Genomic DNA, 25,268 nt, shown 5'->3' on the forward strand with positions numbered 1-25,268 from the left:
TTTTTTTCTATTTGTTTTGCATAAATCTATTAATCAACCTCAGTCCTGCTCAAAACTACTAAATGTTTTTTAAAAAATCAGGTTTTTAACTCTTTAATTGCCAAATTCATAAATGATGTCACGGATTTTGGAAAAAAAACACACAAAATGACTTATTTTCAATATAAAATGTGAATGTGGACTGTTTTTTTTTTAACCTTTTATCACAGTCTTGTACATGTCAAACATTAGAAACAACATTGGTTTTGATGCATTGTTAGTTTTTGTGTAGCATCAGATTTTAACTTTTTCTCCCTCATTTACTGTCCGTGGCTGTTTTTGCCCCATTGACTTCCATTATAACCACATTTTTTGATTGCAAAGCCATGACACCATATAATCATGCATTTTTGATTGTTGGTGGTTTTCCTTGTTGGGAAGAGGTAAAATTTGTAATTTTTACTGTTGATAACCAGGTGGCACCATTAACCCTTTAGATAGGCCTGTGCAAAAAAAAAAGCTTAGTTTCTGGCTTTTACATGGAGTTATATGGAGTATAATAGCATATTTGTGTGTGTGTGTGTGTGTGTGTGTGTGTGTGTGTGTGTGTGTGTGTGTGTGTGTGTGTGTGTGTGTGTGTGTGTGTGTGTGTGTGTGTGTGTGTGTGTGTGTGTGAGAGAGAGAGAGAGTATGAGAACTCACCTTGATGCGTCTGAGAAAATCAAAATATGCACCTCAGCTCTCAGAACTACATGGAGTAAACAAAAACAAAGTAAGTGTATTTATGCATCTGCTGCCTTTTGATGGTGAGAAATGCAGACTAAACAAAGTAAGTGGATTTAAACACTTGCATGCAAGCCTGCTGGTCATTTGATGGTGAGAAGAGCAGCAAGCAACATGAGAAAGGGCTTGACTTGTAGTGAAGTTCTAGAGATGATTATGCCCCTTTATTCCTGGCTGTAAAAGATTAAGCCAAGAGTGAGGAGTCGGGGTGGTGGAGGGATGCTGGAAAACTGTCAAGGAATATTAGGTGAGTTGACAGTGTGGATATATATATACTTCTTGTCATGCTGATTAGGGTAGACATAATTGTTTGATGACGAGTAGATTGGATTGATTATTTGAACGTGCTCCTCCCGAACTTTGTTTATAAAACATAATTTCACTAGTTCACACTTACAAATAAGTTAGATAGAATAAATGCGTATTTGGCGTGCTGTCCGAGGAGAGGGCTCCGGGCTCGGTATTCGGCCCGAACCCAGAGTACTCCCCCCAAAAGCTGCAAATAAAAGCCGGACAGCCGCCATGATGTTGGTGCCCCCCCCCCAAAACTTGCAGAGTGCAAAGCTAGCATGGCGTCGGAAGGGTGTGCCTCTAAGGTGGTAGGCTAGGGATGGTCATATGTGATGTACTTCTGCGGAAGTGGAGTAAAAAGGAATAACCACTGCAGTGAAAGCAAGTTGATGGAGAACTAGCTCTAGAAATGACACTGCTGCGGCAGTGGATCAAATTTATTTTGGCTTGCTATCCAACTAGCTGGTAGCAAAAGGACGGGAAAGTAAACACTGCTACGGGGAACGGAACTCCTGCGGTAGAGGAGGAGATGTTGCTGCTGCAGTAGACCAAACTTGCTTTCAAAGCTTTAAAATATCCAAATTATTTGGACACGGAACTAAGCTCCTGCGGGAGCAGAGTAGATGACACTGCTGCGGCAGTGGACGAGTTTGGACGGAGAAATGGAGCTCCTGCGGGAGCGGAGTGGATGACACTGCTGCGGCAGTGGACCAAACTTGCTTCGACTTGCTTTTAAATATCTGAACCAATTTGGACATAGAACTGAGCTCCTGCGGGAGCGGAGTAGATGACACTGCTGTGGCAGTGGAGCAAGTTTGGATGGAGTAATGGAGCTCCTGCGGGAGCGGAGAAGATGACACTGCTGCGGCAGTGGAGCAAGTTTAGATGGAGTAATGGAGCTCCTGCGGGAGCGGAGAAGATGACACTGCTGCGGCAGTGGAGCAAGTTTAGATGGAGTAATGGAGCTCCTGCGGGAGCGGAGTAGATGACACTGCTGCGGCAGTGGAGCAAACTTGCTTCGACTTGCTTTTTAAATATCCAAACCGATTTTGGACATAGAAACTGAGCTCCTGTGGGAGCGGAGTAGATGACACTGCTCCGGCAGTGGAGCAAGTTTAGATGGAGTAATGGAGCTCCTGCGGGAGCGGAGAAGATGACACTGCTGCGGCAGTGGAGCAAACTTGCTTCGACTTGCTTTTTAAATATCCAAACCGATTTTGGACATAGAAACTGAGCTCCTGTGGGAGCGGAGTAGAAGACACTGCTGCGGCAGTGGAGCAAGTTTAGATGGAGTAATGGAGCTCCTGCGGGAGCGGAGAAGATGACACTGCTGCGGCAGTGGAGCAAACTTGCTTCGACTTGCTTTTTAAATATCCAAACCGATTTTGGACATAGAAACTGAGCTCCTGTGGGAGCGGAGTAGATGACACTGCTGCGGCAGTGGAGCAAGTTTAGATGGAGTAATGGAGCTCCTGCGGGAGCGGAATAGAAGACACTGCTGCAGAAGTGGAATAAGTTTGGACAGAGTGACAGAACTTCTGCGGGAGCGGAGTAGATTAGCTGAGGTAGACTTGATTAACTTGCTTTTAATTAACTAGAGCCAGTTGGGTGGAAAAATGGGTTCCTAATGGAGGAAGATGATGCTGCTGTGGTGTTTGGGAAAGACTTGCTTCAACGTGAATGAGGAGTTGTAAAGAATTTAGCTGATGAGGGTTTGTTGGGCTTCTTTGAAATGGAAGCGGTTTGAGCGGATGTAACTTTTGAAGGCTTCCGATGACCAACGGCCAAGTGATTGGATCTGCTGCTGAGAGAGGCCTTTTTGAGCAGCTGTTGTTGCTGCGCCTATGCGAAAAGAGTGGCTGGAAAAGTGGTCTGCTGGGATGCCTGAAAGGAGCAAAACGTATTGAAGGTGTTTTTGGAACCAGAAACGTGTAACAGGGCGGTTGGAGTCGTCTGCGAAAAGTGGGTCAGAAGGGGATTTGGACTGTGAATTCCTGAAAAGCAAGTAGGCTGAGAGAGTTTGGTATGGTTGGATTGGTGATGGGAGATTGAAGATATATATGAAATGGCCTTTCCTGGTTTGATCTGTCTTACTTTGCTTAATGAAGTAGGAGATGGTTTCGTTGTCTAGCACTGATAGATCTGTTGTTGTGGGGTGGATTTTTGGGTTGAAGCTGGAAGTGATGGTGAGTTCTGAGCATCTTAGAAAGCCGAAAAAAGCCAAAATGAACATTGCGTCCAGTGTGCGGGCTGTGTTGGTGGAATGGTAACCTCTGCGGAGGGTGGAGATGCATTTAGTGAGTATGTCTAACGTTATAGGTTTCCTGGCATCTGGGCGGGTGGGTTGGGTTTTTTGGATACCTTTGATGAGCATTGATGTCTGAGAATTTGCTATCTCTGTGGAGGGTGAACCAAAAAGGAGTTTGTGGAAGAATTGGATTCCGCTTAGATAACCCTTGATGGAGCCGGCTTTGAGGTTCTTGATGCTGTCGAGATAGGTTATGAATGAAGTGATGGTGAGCAGAGAAAAATTTGGAAAAGGCAGCTTGTATATGAAGTGAAAAGACTGAAAACACTTCCATGCGGTTAAGTAGGAGTGGAGGGTGCTGGTTGAAACGGCTTGAAGAATGGAATTAAGAGAGGCATCGAGAAGTGGTTTCAATGGGTGGTTTATGGGAATATCAGCTCTGAATAGTGAGGTACTGGGGTTGGAAAAGGGTCCGCATCTGGTGCCAGCAGCCTGAATTTCTGGAAAGCAAAACGAGAGAGAGAGTCAGCTATTTGATTTCTGGAACCTGGAACATGTTTGGCAGTTAAAATGAATTGATCGCAAGCTGCGATCCAAATGAGGCGTCTTAGGAGAGGCATTAGTGCGGGGGAATTTGAGCGGCCTTTATTAATGCAATGCACAGTTGCTTCGTTGTCGCAGTGCACCATTATGCTGTTAGTTGACCATTCTTTTCCCCACAGGAAAGCTGCTACCACTAGAGGATACAATTCGAACAGCGCTGAGGATGTTAGTGACTGCGGTGAGTCTAACAGCTGGGCGGGCCATGTAGACGCGAACCAACGGCCTTGGTAATACCCTCCGAAACCAATGGAGGGAGCTGCGTCAGTAAACAGTTGGATATCCTCAGGGAGAGAAATCAGATCATTATAGAAAAAAGACAGGCCGTTCCATTGTTTAAGGAAAGTTATCCATAAACTGAGCTCATTGCAACATGAAGTAGTTAGGGAGATTTGGTCCTCTAGTGCGTGCACTGATGATGCGAGGAAGAGGAGATGTGAGATGAAAGGCCTTGCGGGATGATGCGCATCGCAAAGTTTAGGTGGCCGAGTAGAGAAAGTAGCTCTCGTTTGGAACAATGTGGATTTTCTAGGAGGGTGGATGCGACCAGAATAATCCTGTCGATTTTCTCCTTGGGTAGTGAGGCCTGGAAGTTAACTGAGTCCAAATTAATGCCCAGAAATTCGATGGATGTGGCTGGGCCCAGAGTTTTATCTTGGGCGATTGGAATCCCGAGCTCAGCGAAGACTTTTTGGACTGTGAGAAGATGCGCGGCTGGGACAAGGTCAGGCGGTGAGATGATTAGGAAATCATCTAATAGATGAATTAAGTAGGGTATTGAGTAGTTATTGGAAAGAATCCAACAAATTGCTTCTGATAGCATGTCGAAAATCTTGGGGCTGCTTTTGCAGCCAAAAGTTAAACGGACGGCGAAGTAAAATTTTTCTTGCCAGCGTACGCCGAACAAATGCCATGAATCTGGGTGAATGGGCATCACTTTGAAAGCAGAGGTGATGTCGACTTTAGCAAGCCAAGCGCCGTAACCTGCATCTTTAATCAAGGTTATGGCTTGGTCAATGGTGTGATAATTAAGAGAAAATTGTTCCAGAGAAATAAGGCTGTTTATGCTTGGAAATGGGGAGTTGTGTGGGGCTGAGAGATCGATTATTAAGCGTTTCTTGCCTGAACATTTTCTGGTAGCCACCCCAATGGGGCTGATGCGGAAACACTCGAAAGGAGGATTGTTGAAAGGACCAATCATAAAGCCTGATTCGATTTCTTTTTTAATCAGGATGTCGACTGCGTCGGGTTCAGCGAGCGCGGACTGGAGATTATCACATATGATACTTTGAGTGGGGAGGCTTTCAACGCCGGGTTTGAAACCGTGCTCGAGACCAGACAGTAAATAGTTGGTAAAATCAGTGTTGGGGTGGTGAGACAATTCAGAAGACAGACGAGAAATATTCACAGGAGTCGACAAGTAATTTTTTGAATCTTTATTTACGGACCTTTTAACAGGGCATATGTTGCGGGCATGAGCGCCGCCACAATAGCTGCAAACATGCAAATAACGGCAGCGTTGACGTGTGCAACGTCCTGAGTTGAAGTTATTGCAAACTTGACTGTTGGATGTGAAATTTCTTCTTTTGGAATCGGAGTCGTTGAAATTGATGTTTGCTGGCCGTGTGACGTAACTGGTTGATTTTTCAGCTGGTGATGGATCTGGGCGGGGAGGAGGGTTAATCAAGGGACAAGCTGTGGTGGAGTGAGAAACGGATCTGCAAACCGTGCAGGATATGTTACGGCAGCCTAGGAACACTCTATTGTGTAGCTCTGTGTCTAGAGCGCTCCAGTAAGGCTGGGCTACTCCACTGGGCTACTCGGACGGCGAACTTTGCAGAGAATAATTTATGGTAAGTGTAAAAATGGGTTCCTCCGTATGATAGCGCGAGTTCTGCGATTATCGCGAGATAATCGTTTAACTCTCTTCTCCTGTGGGGTAGTGCGGCACAAATTATTTCGCTATAACGGCTGAAAGCAATAGCAAATTCAGAGAACGAAAGAATGCGGGATGAATTATTAACTGGGTTTTTTAGGGTGACTTCAAAATCGTCGCAGTCGATTTGACGGTTTGACACAGAGGGAGGAAGTAAAGAGAGAAGGGAAGATAAATCGATGTCCGCACCTGTGAGGATCTAAGCTCTGATGTTACTGGCAACAGGGGGCGGTTCCATAGCTGTAGCGTTCGGCGGGATGGGCATCGGCGTTGCGGAAAACAAAGTGAAAGGAGCACGATTTTGAGGAAAAGTGTTAGGAGGAAAAAACCCCGGGGCCGGGGTCATTTGTGGAGGCAACCTCACACTTGGGTCAACCCCTGGAGCTTGTGGAGGAACAGAAAAAGTGGGAAAGGAAGGGAGCTGGGGAGGTAGAAATGGTGTCTGGGCCTGCGACTCTAGCTGAGGCAGCCTCGCGCTAGAGTCTGGAGGTGGGGCTGCAGGCCACGGACAGGGGAACAGGTTGGAAAAAGAGACAGGAAAATTATATGGTGGCTGAGCCTGCGCCATTGATGGAAGCATACTCACACTGCCGCCTGTCTCATTAGGAAATGGCGTTGAGACGGGGGGTGCGGTGCTGGAGAAAGCTGCGGTCTGTAGCTCGGCGGAGCGGAGAGGAGACTGGGGCCTGGCAGCGGCGGCTCAATCTGGGGCGCGGCTCTGGCTAGCAGAAGGCCTGCTGCAGCCTGACGCTCGCGGAAAACTAGGCCCTGCGCGAGAGGGAGTAGGAGTTTTCTGGGAACGTGCCTTTTTTCCGGATTTTGGAGATGGAGTGGATTTTGGAGACGGGAAAGCAGACTGGAGTGAAACATACAGGTTGTACAATTGTGCTTTATTCATTCTCCTGGAAAAATTAACATCAGCGCTGATTAGCGCTTGTCTCAATCCCAATACTGTCCATTTTTCTATTGCCGGAATGGTCGGTTGTGCTGAAGTGTAGGAAGAAGCTGGAGAAGGTGGTGGCAATCTTGATGGTGGAGGTGAGGGCAAGCCACGGCGCCTCGGGGTACGGGAAGCAGCTCGGCTAGGCCGGCGGCCTCGCGGTGTAGCTGGAGGTTCAGCTGCGGTGTCCTGTTGAGCCTGGGAGCTCGTTGCAGTGCTGGGAAACTGCGATGGATCCTGGGCAGCGAGGGCATCGTCATCAGACGGGAAGAGTTCGACTTCGATCTCTGACATTACGACAAATGGGCGGGACCAAATGCTGGAAAACTGTCAAGGAATATTAGGTGAGTTGACAGTGTGGATATATATATACTTCTTGTCATGCTGATTAGGGTAGACATAATTGTTTGATGACGAGTAGATTGGATTGATTATTTGAACGTGCTCCTCCCGAACTTTGTTTATAAAACATCATTTAAATCCACTTCCTTTGTTTAGTCTGGTGAGTTCTCATACTCTCTCTCTCTCTCTCTCTCTCACACACACACACACACACACACACACACACACACACACACACACACACACACACACACAAATATGCTATTATACTCCATATAACTCCATGTAAAAGCCAGAAACTAAGCTTTTTTTTGCACAGGCCTATCTAAAGGGTTAATGGTGCCACCTGGTTATCAACAGTAAAAATTACAAATTTTACCTCTTCCCAACAGGGAAAACCACCAACAATCAAAAATGCATGATTATATGGTGTTATGGCTTTGCAATCAAAAAATGTGGTTATAATGGAAGTCAATGGGGCAAAAACAGCCATGAACAGTAAATGGGGGAGAAAAAGTTAAAATCTGATGCTACACAAAAACTAACAATGCATCAAAACCGATGTTGTTTCTAATCTTTGACATGTCCAAGACTGTGATAAAAGGTAAAAAAAAATCCAGTCCACATTCACATTTTATATAGAAAATAAGTCATTTTGTGTGTTTTTTTTCCCAAATCGGTGACATAATTTATGAATTTGGCAATGAAAGAGTTAAAATCCTGATTTTTTTTTTTTAAACATTTAGTAGTTTTGAGCAGGACTGAGGTTGATTAATAGATTTATGCAAAAAAAATTGAAAAAAATATTTATCTGATACATTTTTACAGCAGTTTAAAGTAGTGGCTGTTTTCAGCCACGAACATAACGAAAGGGTAGTGAATTTGCCCACAGTGTACTGTTGAGTTTTTGAAAAATTTCAAAGCATTTTCCCAAAATATGTGTAAAAATAAGATTAGTCACCAAAAATCATTCCATTTGCTGAAACACGGAGAAAGTTATGGCCAAATTAAGACTCAAAAATACCCCGTAGTGGATGAAAACATCCCCAACAGCACATAAGGGTTAATGCTTCGCTAACTAGCAGAAGACACTAGCAGGGTTTAAACCCCAGTTGTGCAGGCGGGGGCATGTTGTCACACTGCGTTACAATGTGCCCCTATTAGAAATATGCTATTATATTCTATACTTTTATTAATTTTATTGGGAAAACGTGAGAAAAAGGTGAATAAAGACTGAGAGTCAATGTTCAGAAATGACTAATTATTTAGTCGTAGTCAAAACTCAAAAATTTGTTTATATTTAATTATTAAAAATTGCCATTATTTTATATGAAAAAGTTTTTTAATTGTATTTTATTTAGAAAATATTTTAGTTTGTTTTGTATATATTTTTTATTAGATCAGATAACATTTTAAGCTGTCATGTTACAATGTGCCCCACACATGTTACAATGTACCCCACCTATGGGGCATGTTGTCACATTTCACTTCCATTCTTTCGGGGTATGTCAAGAAAAAAGTATATAGGCCTACTGTATTAATAAAACAAAACCACATAATTGTACTAGACATGTGGGAAATTAATGTGGGAAAAAATAAATACTCTGAACCATAAGTAGATTTACACAAACTGAGAAAGTCAAAAAGCGTTAATTCACTCTGACTCTCTCTATTGCTAAACATCTACAATGACATTAAATAGTTTTACTTACGTAGTTATGAACGCACAGCAATACCACACAAGGAAAAATACTTTTAGAAAATAAACAATGCAGGAAAAATCCGTATAACTTTGGTTCTGGACGCTGCCGAATTAAACTTATGCATCAGCCAAGTGTGATCAAGTTCGACTCGCGTGCGTGATCTTGTAGAGTAGGTGCTTCTCACTTCTTATTTGTGCTTCCTCGTTTCGTTTCCTCGCTTCTCAGTTCCTCCCCCTGTGGAACTCCCCCACCACTCGTTTATTGCACAGTATCTGGTTTTAGCCACGATTTAGCCAGATACGTTGATCTAATGAACAAATGAAAATTATTGACTTATTGTCTTAGATTGATTTAGTCATTCAATTCAACATGTACAACTGTGTCTTCAAATTGCTGATATATAGCCTAACTAATTTAGCTGATTCCTGTTGTCATCACTGGCGTTTGTTATGAATAAGCTTTTCAAATTTCACATTTAAGCTTTTCAAAAGGCATAGTGTAGGCTACATTACAGTCTCCAGTCTAACGGCATCCCAGACTTCAACATTTTATGATTCAAAATAGCTGAATAACTAACCATCAGAGATTCCGGTATAGAGATAAAGGTTAGGATCATAATTTTCAGGAATATTACAGCACAATGAGTGCATATTAGCACTATTTGTTTGTTTTTGGCATCTGATAGAGCTTTTGGACTTGGAAACAGTGATGTCAGACTTACTATCGGACTGAAACACAAATGTTTTAAAGTTAAGCATGGGCGTAGGTTTAGGGGGGGACGCTAGGTACTAGTCCCAATCAATATTTTGAGATGACAAATTTGTCCCCACCAATATTTAGCAAGCTCCTTTGAACTGCTATTTGGATCTTTGCGCTGCTATTTGGATCGATTCCAACGGCCAAAACAACGACAGTACAAGAAACGCCGTAATTTGATTGGCGGCGGTGTATCTGACAGGCTACACGCGCGGGACACGCGTGTGTGTGTGTGTGTGTGTGTGTGTGTGTGTGTGTGTGTGTGTGTGTGTGTGTGTGTGTGTGCGCGCGCGTGCGCGCGCGTCGACGACGCCGACGGTAAGTTACCAGGGCTGTCTCTCTGCCACATACAAAGGCCAGAGTAAAACATTTTAATATTCCGTTTTTTGCCACTTTTTGTACTTTGTAGATAGATCAGCTATGCCACCCAAGAAGAAGAAAGGGGACATACGAAGCTTTTTCATAAAGCAGAGTGTAAGTAGGCAAAATAACTAGACACACAAATAAACTAGCAGTAGTGACTGACCAGGCTTTCAAATGCAGATTCTACTGTGGAAAATAGTATTGATTGGTGATAGTATGTTTTACCATGTTGTTACAGTTAAACCTAGCAGCAGCAATCTTTCAACTAAGGTTAAGAGTATTGATTAGGCTGTGCAGCACTGATAGACTCATAGAAGTCACGCTATCATGATAGAATGCTACGTTAGCAAGTCACTGAATGTTAATTAGCTGACCTTAACTTAGAATCTTGCAGTCAACATAAACAGTGGATCTGAGACATTTTTCGTTTCTACATTCTATTTATGTAATGTATTTGTGAGTGAGTGTAGCCTAAGAATTTAATATTTAAGAATAGGATATATCAATAGAATTTGATATAGAATAGTAGAAAGAACACCAAAGCTGAGGCCAAACCTACGCCCTTGAAGTTAAGTGAAGATGGACATTTTTAATTAATCAAAATAAATGCATTGATTTATTTCGTGGAACATGTGTTTCCATGCATTTTGTTGAAATGTCTTTTCTTGTATAGCCTTTTGCATAATTGGTTGATTATTCATGTTGCTTATGTCTTATACAATTTTTTTGTGTGTTCATTGATATTAATCTATAGTTAGCTTTTTTTCCCATGCGTGTGGAAGTGTATAAAAATGAATATAAAATATGTAATAAACAACTCTTATTTTGTATTTGGTTCAATTTGTTTATTATAATATTAGTCAAAGGTAACCATAGTTACAACATGAAATTAAATATTAAAAAAAATGAAATTTGGTTCCTGGAGGCACCCAAAGTGGTTCCACACAGTGCCTAATATAAGAGTTCCTCAGGAAACTTGTGTGGTTCTTCAGAGAACCACCCCTTTTTAAAGGGTGCCTAGAGGATCTACAGACGGTTCCACCGGTGTGGCAAAGTGAAGAACCCCAAAAGGTTCCTCCAGGCACCTTTTATTTTTACAGTGTAGTATTGTATAATAAATGTATAGTTTATATATATGTGTGATTGAATATATAGTGAGTAGACTCTGTATTTATATTTATTTGGCGAGTTTACAAACCTTGTAACGGAGAGCCGAACAAACGGCGGAAGCTTTGATGAGAGGAGCCGTTACTTTCAATTCAAACCCGATGACGATCAGCTGAGCTTTGATGCGCTCGAGCAGCGCGAACATCACTGAAGCGACGACAGCAGAGGAGAGAGCAGCAGTTTCGTGACAGAATAAAACTTTTAACTTAAAACTTTTCTCCTCCTGGTTCTTCTTCTTCATATTATTAATATTATAATTATTTAGTGTTGTAGTTTAAGGTTTAAATTAATCATTAAAATAGGCCTATACTAAATAAATGTAAGCTACCCAGGTGAAAAGACGTAGGCTACTGAAATGTATTACAAATGCATTAAAGTATATTTGTATTGTAGGCCTACTAAAAACACACTCAAGTACATTTTTAATACATTTAATAGTAGCCTATGTCTTTTTCACCTGGGTATATGTATACTGAATCAAACTGAAGTAGCCTATAATAATAATAATAGGATAATAATAATCTTATTCTGGCCACACTGAACCATTGGGTTCCTCCAGATGCTGGCTTTAACATAAGAGATCTTCCTGGAACCACTTAAATGTTAAAAGATCTTCCAATAACCCTTTTATCGCATTCAAGTTCCTCTATTTTCCCCCAAAGCACTTTGAGGTCTCATGGTAATGAAAAGGTGACTCCAGAACCTCTGAACTAAATACAAAGTGCTTAAAGGATCCCATAAGTTCCTGCAAGAACCTCAAAGATTGTCAATGCTCCTCCAGTAACCCTAGGAGAAAGAGCTTTGAGGCACTTAAATTACATTTTGAAGTTCCTTGAGTATCCGACAGGATATTTAAGGCTCCTTTAGTTTATACAGTGTAGGCTACACTTCAGGCACCTATATGTCCCACAATGCAGTATGATTGTGACGTCACCACATATCTCGTCTAATCATCACCACAACAGAAAACTCTATTATATATTAATTCTTTTTTTTTTTTTTAAACAACCCGTTTAAGTGCATGTGTCTTTAAATGATAATGAGCTTTGCTCACCCCACCCCTCTGTTCTGTGTGTACACCGTTTGTAATAACACAATAACCATCTGCCGTTGTCTACAGGCATGGTCTGCTGACCTCCTTCACCCACTTCCTAACAAACTTAGTTGTGTTCCACAACTCTAGTGGTGGACCCACTAACTTTACGAACATCAAAGAGGACACATTGACAATCTTCAGCTTATTCCTCAGTGGTGAAACAATAGTATTCATCGCTGAAAATCCCCTTTCACACTCAGCGGTGCTCACAGCCAGTGTATCTACTGTGTGTTTAAATTTCAGAAGACCCTCTTTAATTGCCATGTTTGGGTTTTCCTTGTACATTCTAAATGTTTATAATCACATTAAAAGTAGGCTAAATCATGAGATGTTATAGTCTGAGGCACATGTGCCGAATTCTGACCCCCGCCCGCCAGATTACTGACACCCACCGGTTTAAAAGAAAATCAAAAACAAAGACTGTTCACAATCTTGTACATCATTGTCAGTCAGTATCAGCATCAGGAATGAATGCTCTGTGAGCATATGGTGACACAAAAGTGTGTGAAATTTGATGTAGTATGCACTCCAGGCGGCTAGGTGTCAATGTGAAGCACTGCCACACAACAACACCAAGTCCGCGCGCCTGCATACAACCTAGCAGTCTCGCAGACTTTTGCGCTGGTTAAAAAGTTTCCAGATATTCATCTTTAGAGAGCATCACACGTGTTTATTCATTTCAATTTTCTTTTTGTTTTATTAATAAAAAAGAAGCTGTACAAAGACTCACTGTTCACACAATTAAAAAAAATTGCATATACAGAATATTAAAAGTAAAAATCATTTCCATACTTAAGGTATAATAGCTCTTACCAAATTGACATTCGTTATATACATTCCTTGAAAGTCAGAAAAAAAGAGCGACACTAAACACAGTTTGGGTTTTGCTGCACCGCCTCAATGTTCACACAGGCTTGACTTCATTATAAATAACCATTAATATAGTTCAGTAGTTTGAGGTTTAACAGACACTGTATGTACAGATATAGTTTACAGGAGTTCCTATAAAAGCTTTTGTCTTTCATGATCTTCACATTTAAAGTCAAACAAAACTCAACGCTTTCATTCTGCTGAGTCAGATCTCATTTTCTGGACAGTTGCTCTTGTCATCATCATATTTTTTGCATCTTCTTTTGCAATGCAAGGTTTTCTGTAGTTTCGTTTTGTTTTGTAAATGATTGTCATTATGATGATGACGATGACAATGAAACAGCCCACAACTACAGCGATAACAAAATTATTAGATGGAGGATCCTCTTCTAATCCATGATTATCTCCTGTTCTTGATCCAGTATCTCTGTTATTTGGCTCTGAAAAGGTGCATTTAAAATGTTTAAAAGAATTGTTTAAAACATGAAGTCAGCTTCATCCTATCAAACATCAGTCAGATTCTCCACACAAACTTCACAAAACATTTCTGCTGCTGAGAATCTGATCAAACTGATTTCTTGACACACAGACCAAATCTAAACATCTCTAAAATCAAATATCAAGAGAGATTTCACAATTTGGAAACTATGATCATCAGTTTCCTTCTTAGACCTTAACATCTTAAATAATTTATTCACAGGCGATTTAATACTGATAAATATACTGATATCCCTAGACACTAAACAGCTGTTTTCTGTGTTCCAAAAGTATAAAACTCCCAACAAACAGACCGGGAACATGGGAAGAACCAATTAACACATACTAGAAACTAACCTACAGAACAGAGCCAAAACATACTCTAAACATGAACAAACAAGCTCAAAACGTGACAACTATACCTGTAATATCCACAGTGAATTCTGTGTCTTTCCATCCACCCTTTGTTTGCACAAAGAATCTGAATTGTTCAGTCATTGCTGTAGTTGAATTGAAGCTGCATGTGAAGCTGTTTCTCTGTTCACAGGAGCCCACAGGAAACTCTCTACAGATTGTTGAGTTTTTCTTGTTCTTAGTGTAATAAAACTTAGACCCTGTAATGCAGCATCCAGACTTCTTCAGAGAGACGCTGCAGGTGAGAGTTACTTCTTTCCTCACAGTTCCAGTCACATTCTCACAGCTTACACTGATGTCACCTGAAAAATAACAGAGTATCATATAATACAGCAACTGAACACAACACATTCAGACCTGTTGTGTCTCTGTCCATGTCAGTAAGATAAAAACTATACAGTGACTCTTTTATTAGAGAACCTATTCATAAATAAATCCAATGCAATATGTTTTTGTACATTATATCAATATAATTTGATCTTTAGCTATGGGAGACTCACACATTTTATTATGATCTATTATTTATTGCTTAGACACAATATAGCAATATACTATTTATCTACAAAAAGCACAATAATACAGTGGCCTCTGCATCCAAACTCATTCTAATTATATATTTTAATCATGTGCATCAGAGAGAGTCAGTTGAGAAACACACGTTCCTGTAGTCTCGACTGAAAATGTGTTTCTTATCTCTAAAAGTACATTTGTACTGATATGTATGAACACATTATTATTTAATGTAAAAGAGTGTGAGTGTATAAACACATAAATTAGCATAAAAAATGCACTGCTCCCTGACTATAATGGATTTCCCTCTATTGTGTAAATCTTTAGGCCTATATATGGTCAATATGTAGATCTATGATTAAATAAATATATATATATACTCTCACGCACTCTTTCTAGGGGAAAGTTTATTATCTTACCATCAGCTTGACAGACAGCAGTAAAAGTCCAAACCAGAGTGAACAGTTGCACTGCATTTACGGCATTCATGCTTTTGATTCTGCAAGAAACAGATGATAGAAATTTGCATCAAGAGTGAAACTTAAAGGCACACTATGCAAGATTTGTACCCTAATATAACAGCTTCGAAATCATTTCGATGGTAAACAAACTCATAGGGCGAATCATCCTGATAGCAAAGAGCGCCGGGGGTGGGGGGGTGGAGGGGTGGAGGGGGGTAGGGGGGTGGGGGGGTGGAGGGGTGGAGGGAGGAGGGAGGAGGGGTGGCTTGCTTCACAACTTGCTTTATGGCACGCCGTATTACAACTGTGTATTACAAATCAACTTAGTGTTTCCTTCACTTTCACTTTCAGTCTTGTCCTCATTTACAATTATAACAAGCTTAAACAAGCAGCAATCCTCCACCAAGAGTCATCAGACGACACTCAACCAACAACAGAAATGATGCATATATTCACCTCAGAACAAACAAGACACAAGATGCAGATGAGAGCAGAAGAATCCCATGCTGTTTATGAACATTCAGGTGCTGCTTAAATAAAAGGATAGTTTCATATATATATATATATATACTTTTTTTATGGTGCATAATTTTAAACACCTTTTACCTTATTTTAATTATTCTCAGGTTAGGTAAAGTAAGTCAAATCTGTCCTAAATAATAAGCATTTGAATTTCCATACTTACAAGATTTAGATCACAGAAGACTTCTCCGTGGTCAGTTCAGCTCAATCTTTTGTAAAACAGAAACGTATGGCAGGCGAGCTTCTTAATTTCAATTATATATATATTTTTTTAAATTAAATACAGGTTAACTAGTTTACATAAAAGGTATTAATATATAAAACAAAAATAAAAGTAAATCAAAACCAAATCGTTTACAGCTTTAACTGTAGAAGGTGCACTGGCAAGGCTTCTATGAGCGTCTGCTTTCATCTTTCAGTCTTATATAGGCTACACTTTCTGAATTCCTGAGGTCATCATCTTTGGAAATCCCCTCCTAATCCATTAGTGTTTATCCAATCCGATGTCTGGAACTGTCAAAATTTCTGGAAATTCCTTTTGGACCTGTCTTTATATAAAGCCTTTCGCCTCTTTGTCCTCCTTCTGAACTTTTCTTTGTTGCATTCTGTGCCTCGTCTGCAACACAGACGCCGGTAATGCTTGCATTTTCTTCTTTAAAACATTAAGTGTGGTTTGTTTTTCTTTATAAACCACTTTCTCAGTAAACCATTTTACAAAAACAATTGCAGTGTTTTTCTTTATAAACCATTTTCTTAAAAAAATCGCTTTACAACAACAACTTCTGGTGTTTTGCTTTATAAAAACACCTTCATTATATAAGGTTACAATTATGGTTGACTACAATACATAAGTGTTTCAAACCAGGGGCATAGCACCATATGTTGGGCCCAGATCACACACTGTTAACCCCAATAAGTTAACTCAACTCAAACTGATTGAGGAAACTAATTTCTTTAAACCATTTAAGTTTAAAAACAAATACATACGAGTATTGTGAACTTATATATATTGAGTCATTTCACTCATAATTTAGTGTTGGTTTAGACAATCATTTTGAGTATATGTAACTTGAATATTTTAAGTTCATTCCATTAATTTAAACTAACTGGTTTGAGTTCATTTAATAAATCTAATCAAGTCTAGACAACTATATAGCTAGTCAAATGGTTTTAGGAAACCATTGTGAGCGGTGAGCTGTGGGGGAGGGGCAGATTGAACTAAATATACAGGTTTTCCGGTGTGTGAGGGAGAACGCTGAAGAGACCTAAATAGGCTTAATGAAGCTGAAAACTTTAAATGTATTTATGTATGTGTTTATTTCATGAGCTTTGAAAACAATAAAAGTATAGGCCTTATACAAAAGTAATTTCTTAATATTTAAAGGAAATTAGACCCCCCCCCCCCCCCAAAAAAACAAACAACAGCAACAAAAAATTGTAAACCCACCCTCATGGTTTCTAATTTACTTTTAATATTATTTTTATTTTCATCCATAAACATAAACTAGATTAAATGAATTGAATTCAACTTAAATGCTTAGAGCTAAAATAACAAATAGGTTATTCATAACTTATTCGGTTTAAGTTATGCTTAATGCATTGCAGTTTTTGAGTTAATATCACATTTTTTAATAAGTTAAATTAACTTTTTTTTTTTTTTTAATAAGTTAAATGTACTCATTCCATTAAGTGACTTTCAGTGTTATAGGTTTTACAGAACCAAGGGGTGGGCTCATCACAACACCACAAAATATATCATTATATCTTTGTGCCCCCATATATATATATATATGACTCTGCTATAATGCATTGCAACAGTTCTGTTATATTCAAATAACTGACTGCTACACACTGGAATTTAGTTTAAGTTTTGTGTAAAGTCTTTATTTTTCTCACTTTCTCAGAACAGTAATTCATTTCTCCGAAAATGAATCTCACCCACTCACTGGTCAAACTTGTCCATTTGTGTTTGTATAAAACACAAAAGTTTCCTCATTCCATTGCCTTTTAAAACAGTAAAACATGCTGTGCAATACAACACCGTTTACATCATTAGAAAATTGCATGTGAAGAATAATAACAGTAAAAAAATAATTTCCATATATATGTACCAAATACAAAATTAACATTCATTACATACATTCTTTGAATGTCAGAATAATAAAGAGTACAAAAAAATGCAGTTTAGTTTTTGCTGCTTTACTCTTTTAAATGTTCACACAGGCTTTAGTTCATTAAAGACAGACACACACACACACACACACACACACTGATCAAAGAGATCATTAATATAGCAATATTTCACAGAAATCAGAGTTATATAGTTCAGTAGTTTGAGGTTTAACAAATAGTAATGTATGAACAAATATAGTTTATGGAGTTCCTATAAAGTTTATGTCTTTCATTAAAAGTCAAACAAAACTCAATGTTTTCATACGGCTGAGTCAGTGACATTAGATCATATTTTCTGGGTTGTTGTCCAGAAACCTCCTCTTCTGTTTGTAGTTTTGTTTCATTTTGTAAATGATTGGCATAATGACGATGATAAAACAGCTTACAGCAGCAGCGATGACAGCAACTTTAAATCCACGATCTTCTGCTTTTTCATGTTGAGTTTCTGATTGATCCAAGACAGGTTCATTTAAAATGTTTCATGACATTGTTTAAAACCATTTATTAAAACCAAAAGAGACTAACGAGCAGATTTCTGTGTTCCATAATTAACCTGGAGCTCAATAATCAATATCTATAATGGAATGTCATTTCTTACCAGGATCTTCAGTGTCAGGTTCAGGTTTACTGGGCTCTGTTAACAGATTTTAAACCACTGTTAGTAGATTGAAAATGAAAGTTTCAAACATTTATTGAATCTTATCACAGGTCTTTTATTTCAAGACATTTGTTGAGTTTTTGTCCTTAAAATGCTCTTGTGTGTAGAACTACTTTCATACCAATTGAGACATTTAAAGCTGTTTAACTACTTCAAAAACAGTGATGTCACAAACTGACAACTAAGAAATGTCATGTTTCTTTTCAGTTGCTACACTATTTTATTGATAATTTGCGGGCAGCGCTGACACTCAATGCGTGTGAACATCTCATCTGTGTGTGTGTGTGTGTGTGTGTGTGCAGAGACAGAGCTGAAGAACAACAGCGTGATTTAGAAGGGAAAACATGGAAGTTGTTTGTAATTTTTATCCTTTTGTTTGTCATATTTGTTTTGGTCAGTGTCTTTGAATGAAATAACAGAGTGCGTTTACTGGAAAATAATTTCACACCTTGACATTCGTCAACCAATCAGTATCAAGCATTCAACAGTCCCGTGGTATAATAAAATATATTACCTTTCTCTCCAGGATCTTCAGTGTCAGGTTCAGATTTACTGGTCTCTGTTAACAGATTTTAAACCACTGTTAGTAGATTGAAAATGAAAGTTTCAAACATTTATTGAATCTTATCACAGGTCTTTTATTTCAAGACATTTATATGGAACTGTAATGCGGTCGATTAAAATAATTTCACACCTTGGAACATTCGTCAACCAGTCAGTATCAAGCATTCAACAGTCCCGTGGTATAATAAAATATATTACCTTTCTTTCCAGGATCTTCAGTGACAGTTTCTAAAACAGATTTTAAACCAGTAGTAGATTGAAAATAAAAGTACAGTGCAAACATTTATTGAATTATAAACAGCAGTATTATATACTGTACCTGTTATATCCACAGTGAATTCTGTTCTTTTATCTCCACAATTTGTTTGCACAAAGAATCTGAATTGTTCAGTCATTGCTGTAGTTGGAGTGAAGCTGCATGTGAAGCTGTTTCTCTGTGAGCCTTTAGAAACAGTTTGTTTACAGATAGCTGGTTCTTTCTCAGGATATTGAAACTTATAGAATGTAATGTAGCATCCAGAGTTCTTCAGAGAGACACTGCAGGTGAGAGTTACTTCTTTCTTCACAGTTCCAGTCACATCCTCACAGCTTACACTGATGTCATCTGAAAAATAACAGTGTATATCATATAATACAGCAACTGACCAATAATAAAAAATGTCTAACTTTAATAAGAAAATCAGATTCACTTCCACTGAATATTGTGCATCTTTATTTTTTTGTGTATGTATGAACCAAAACATTTTCCATTATTTTAGTCCCTTCTTAAAATTCTCACGCACTCTTTCTAGGGGAAAGTTTATTCTCTTACCATCAGCTTGACAGACAGCCGTAAAAGTCCAAACCAGAGTGAACAGTTGCACTGCATTTACAGCATTCATGCTTTTGATTCTGCAATAGAAAAAAATGATAGAAAGTTGCATAAAGAGTGAAACTTAAACAACTAGGACTAATAAGGAAGTGCTAGAGATTAAATAGTAGATTAAGAAGATTTACTGAAAGTGGAGCAGAAACGTAAGAATTTATCAGCAAAAGTTTGCTTGGATTAAACCAAGTCCATTAGGAATAGATCAACCAAACACAACAAGTCTGCCATGATTTGAACAGTGTATGGATTAGTAAATATAAAGGATATTATTTTTCTGTCGAGAGAGAGTTATTGCTCACCTCTGGTTTGTGTGTCTTCAGCGTGTGAGTTCATTCACTCTGACTCTCTACAGCGATCACCAGTGTATAAATACAGGCTAGGCACTTTCACTTTCAATGACTCGTTGCTCTTAGGACAAAGTCAGCCATTCATTTCACTGTATCTTTGGCCAGCAGTCGGTGCTGTCAGTCATCCACCTAGTGAATATAGCCAACTACATATCAGAATCATTTCTTAGTATTACTCGGTTTAATATGTCAAGGATTTTAGTAACTTGGACTTAATGGCTCTACTCTTCAATACTATAATAGTAATACGCATGTCTGCCATTCAAAGAGTCAAGGCGGTGGTGTGGTTTCCCTTTACTATTGCACAAATGAACAAACACAACAGGGACATTTTACTAAAGGCATTAAACTCAACGGAGGAAACCTTATCCACCAATAAAGAACTTGTCAATCTCTCCCCCATCGAAGTTAAACAGGTTTTTAATAGATTGTTATCCATGGTTAATCCCTTAAACCTGTCATAGTTAACAAATATGCATTGTAAAACTTTTTCCCCCCAATTATAACATTTTTATTATAATTATAACTCAATATCTTAAAACATCTTCTAATTAAGATTTATAATAGCCTACTACTACATGTTAAATAAAACAAATTATAACGAGCTCCGGGAGAAACTGCGACATGAAACATGGCAGTGAGAACGAGCACGAAATATTCCTCACGGAGGAACAATTACAAATAATGCCTTCCAGGTGTAAGTGCAAAAAAACAAAAAAAAACAACCTGCATCGGTTCCTAATGCTTTAACTTTTGATAAGCCTACTATATCATATGCATGGTATCACCAGAAAATTGAATCCAAATGCAGCCCACATGAAGGGGAACTATATATTATTAGCATTTTCTTAGTATGAGAATGTCCAAATATAATGAATTTATTTTCACACACACACACACAAAAAAAAAAATCTATCAAACCATACCTTTTGGCTCTCCTTGCTGTAGTTTTGGAGATATGAAACTTCGCTGTTTTTCTATGTCACTCAGAAAAAAAAAACTTAAAGTGGTTAATCCATTCCCTGATCAGCAGTGCTAATTACTTCTGTCTGTCTCCTCATCTTAATCCATTCGGTTCTCCAGCACTGAGATCAAACCTTCAGCTTCACTCGACAGAGAATCAGTTCAAGCATTAAACCCTGACAAACACTGCGAGTATGATCATGATAATCTGGTGGTCTTTTGCAGCTCCTCTGCTGATATAAGCAGGCAATGGCACGCTCTCCACAGAATAACAAAATAAGAGTCCTTTTTTAAAATTCTGTCCATGTGAATCAATATACACTTGTTAATCGGAACTTCATAAGGAAAATCCGCATAACTTAGAAAAAACTTAACAGTTGTGTATATACTTTGTGTGTATCACATCAACACCCTGAAAATGACCTCTAGAAACCCCTTTTAAAAAAGTTTACTATTTAAAAAAATGTTTTGATCTAACTTAACATGTGAAAATCAAGTAAAGCATCAGTAACTGTCAAAAATCTGATTTAATGACCTAGTGCTGTTTTAATACTTAATAAAACAGCGGGAATTTTGGTGCATTTCATTATAGTATGTTATTTATTTAGCCTATGTATATTCTCTAGTCTCTGGTTAAGAGAGGCTGCCGCCGCTGTAGCCTAGCCTACTGTACAAAGTAAACACGGTCCTTACATAACTTTTTACAAGCGAACCACATACTGTATGAAAGACCAGGAGCAAAGTGAAAGAATAAAGAAACTTCAAAGAAAAAAGTGGTTGTTCCTTCACTTTCAGTCTATAAAAACATCAGTTTCATCTGATAATCATATTGGTCAAAGACAAATATTTAATCTCAGCCGGACACGCCCTCTGCTGGCAGGAGAATGCATTGCAACAGCTGGGTAATATGGGGCAAAATGATTTTATCCTGACAATAGATGCCACAAAATCTCATCTCAACACTTTTAATGAATGGCTATGATATTTTCAATTTTGTAATTTCATCTGAATATTAACATTTGTGAGATTTAGTCAAGGATAATTTAAGTTAAGGATAATTGATCTAATTTTGTGTCTCAGGATAATGGTGATCTATGACACTGTTGTGTTGAATATCAAAGTTTTTTGTGTCTATTTGTTAATGAGTGATTTGTGGACACATTAGTGGGGTTTTTTGGATTTGTGGAGTAAAAGTTATAGTTTATATTTTGACGTAAAAAGATAATAAGTGGCATGTTGTTACTTGTGTTATTATGTTTAGACTTAATACTTAATGTAATTAATGGGGTTATTTTTTTTATTTTTTTACGTTTATTAGATGTACATTTCAGACATGTTTGCTTTTATTAAAACCTATCGGTTAATTGAGTGAAATCATTCAATTCGCTTTCAGTGTTTCTATTATGACATATCTTCAATTAAAATATGGGCAAATATTCATTAGCATGTATATCATAGAATAATTTTACCTTTCAGATTAATCTCTGTTACCAGGATTCTCATTGGTTATTATAGGCTCATAGTCATTGGTTATTCAATTATTTAACTAAATGTCAAAATAAAATTTTAAATACAATAGCTGATTTATTATTTTACATTAATGCCACTTAAACAATAAATATTAATAAGAACTATATCAAAAGTAAATGATAAATGCTGTAAAAGTTTATCCAGTAGGGATCATCTTTCCCCTAATTTAATATTTGTCATGTTGTGCTATAACAAATTAGCAAATGTTTCTATTTATTTCCCATAAAAACACATTGGCCGACGCATCATCATCCAGCACATGCTAAACTTCTATTTAAATATGTTACAGTTTAAAAGTAAATCCACATTGTTCTTAAGAGAGGCATCTTCCTAATACATTATATTCATATATGTATAACACTCGGCTTTCTGACTTTATATTCCTACATCACCAATTACCACAGACTAACTTGTAATTGTCACTAGTATAGTTTTCCCTTCACAGACATTATAGTTCATCAAAGATTCTAAAAAGAGACTTTGGACAATATTGAGAGTATCATGAGACTTTAATCATTTAATAAATACAATTATAATGCTAACTTTAAAATAAAGAAAATCAATGGGTAAATGCAATGGCATACAATGTGGATATATGACACTCAAAATTGCTAAAATAAAACAATATTATTGAAGTCTTTGAAAACACAAAAGCAGAATTATTAACTGATGCAGATCATCTCAACATGGCCAAATATTGTCTGATTAATTGATCTGATCAATATATATTTACATTTACATTTACATTTAGTCATTTAGCAGACGCCCTTATCCAAAGCGACTTACAAAGTAGGACTAAGTTCAGCGAGTCATCATAAAGAGGCAAAAGCAACAACAACGCAGGAAGTGCTCAAAATACGAAGTTCAGGTATTATTCAGAGTAGCATAAGCCTGATAAGTGATGTTTCAAAGGGAAAGGATTTTTTTTTTTTTTTTTTTTTTTTTCTATAAGGTTAAGTGCTCGCGGAAGAGATGGGTTTTCAGCTGTTTTTTGAATGTTGTCAGGGATTCTGCATTCCGGATGAGGGTGGGGAGAGCGTTCCACCAGCATGGAACAGTAAATGAGAATGTTCTGGAAAGTGATTTTGTGGCTTTCTGTGATGGAACCACGAGACGTCGCTCGTTGACCGATCGTAGGTGTCTGGTAGGGATGTAGACTCGTAGGAGTGAGTGAAAGTAGGAGGGAGCTGAGCCTGTGATAGTTCTGTAAGCAAGCGTCAGTGCCTTGAACTTGATGCGAGCAGCGAGAGGTAGCCAGTGCAGAGAGATGAACAGAGGAGTGACGTGGGCCCTCTTGGGCTCGTTGAAGACAAGACGAGCTGCAGCATTCTGGATCATCTGTAGGGGTTTGGTCGCACATGCTGGGAGTCCAGCCAGAAGGGCATTGCAGTAGTCGAGCCTAGAGATGACCAGGGCCTGGACGATAAGTTGTGTTGCATGCTCAGTTAGGAAAGGCCTGATCTTCCTGATGTTGTGCAGTGCAAACCTGCATGATCGAGCTGTCTTTGAAATGTGATCTGTGAAGGTCAGCTGGTCATCAAACGTTACTCCAAGATTTCTGACCGATCTTGATGGGGTGATTAATGATGACTCTAGCTGGATGGTGAAGTCGTGCTGTAGAGACGGATTGGCAGGGAGGACGAGAAGCTCAGTCTTTGCCAGGTTGAGCTGCAGGTGGTGTTCCTTCATCCATGTGGAGATGTCCGCCAGACAGCTTGAGACCCGTGCAGCTACTGTGGGATCATCTGGTTGAAAGGAGAGGAAGAGCTGTGTGTCATCAGCATAGCAGTGGTAGGAAAAACCGTGTGCCTGTATGATGTGTCCCAGTGATGTGGTGTAGATGGAGAAGAGGAGGGGACCAAGAACTGAACCCTGGGGAACCCCTGTGGTCAGCTGATGTGCTCTGGATACCTCGCCTCTCCATGCGACCTTGAAGGACCTACCTGTGAGATAGGACTCAAACCAGTGGAGTGAAGTTCCTGTGATGCCCAGTGATGAGAGGGTGGACAGAAGGATCTGATGATTCACCGTGTCGAAGGCAGCAGACAGATCCAGGAGAATGAGGACTGAAGATTTGGAAGCAGCTTTTGCGATCCGTAGGGCTTCTGTGACTGACAGTAATGCAGTCTCAGTTGAATGTCCTTTCTTGAAGATATTGATCGATCATTGTAAAATGAAACTGAACATTATCACTTGTATGATCTTTACATGAAAAACAAAATAAAACTCTTTGTTTTGATTTAGTTTCACTCTGAACATTTACTGTCATCATTGTTGGTTCTGCAGAAGCACCTCTTTTATATTTCATCTGGAATCCAGAAGGGTTGTTGCGTTTGAACCTCTTTACGCAAAAGATTGCCATCATGATGATGATGATGATGACGAAGGAACAGCCTACAACAGCACCAGTGACGATAAGGGCTGTAGATCCACGAGCTGTTTAATATGATTTATAATAAAATTAAGAATATTCAGTAATCTCTTTAGATGCAGTCAAATGCTGTGAGAACAGTTACTGTTTGTGACATTACAGACTTCACCCCTATTTGGGGTCAGCCCTATGTTCCCACAGCCCTATGTTCCCACATTTCTAAGAATTTTTTTTTTACTGAACATTTTTACTATTAGGCCCTATGTTCCCACAACCCTATGTTCCCACAACCATATGTTCCCACAGCCCTATGTTCCCACAGTCTTATGTTCTCTCA

At 38.8% G+C, this 25,268-nt stretch overlaps 1 protein-coding gene and 1 long non-coding RNA gene across 8 annotated transcripts in view; both read right to left on the bottom strand.

The window, feature by feature from the left end:
• Nucleotides 1-25,268, bottom strand: part of LOC309485208 (uncharacterized protein) — a 142,566-nt gene that overhangs the window by 65,866 nt on the left and 51,432 nt on the right. For 3 of the 7 annotated variants that reach the window (XM_082151972.1, XM_082151971.1, XM_082151973.1), the window contains exons 5-8: nt 19,172-19,247; nt 19,051-19,080; nt 18,803-18,847; nt 18,229-18,264 (exon numbers count right to left, since the gene is read on the bottom strand). The exons of 1 other annotated variant lie outside the window; for it this stretch is intronic. In XM_082151972.1, coding sequence (XP_082008098.1) covers nt 18,229-18,264; nt 18,803-18,847; nt 19,051-19,080; nt 19,172-19,247 — 187 coding nt within the window. Of the gene's footprint in view, nt 1-8,831; nt 9,000-12,873; nt 13,515-17,315; nt 18,097-18,228; nt 18,265-18,802; nt 18,848-19,050; nt 19,081-19,171; nt 19,248-25,268 lie in introns of those variants that run through there. 3 more of the 7 variants (XM_082151974.1, XR_014201081.1, XM_082151977.1) reach the window with 3 other exon arrangements.
• Nucleotides 20,105-22,008, bottom strand: LOC309485228. The gene is made up of 2 exons (XR_014201098.1): nt 20,994-22,008; nt 20,105-20,196 (listed from the first exon to the last, which is right to left on the bottom strand). It is a non-coding gene; the product is annotated as an uncharacterized lncRNA (long non-coding RNA).

This window comes from Leuciscus leuciscus (assembly GCF_965113295.1).
Source record: "Leuciscus leuciscus genome assembly, chromosome: 21".
NCBI classification, from domain to species: Eukaryota; Metazoa; Chordata; class Actinopteri; order Cypriniformes; family Leuciscidae; genus Leuciscus; species Leuciscus leuciscus.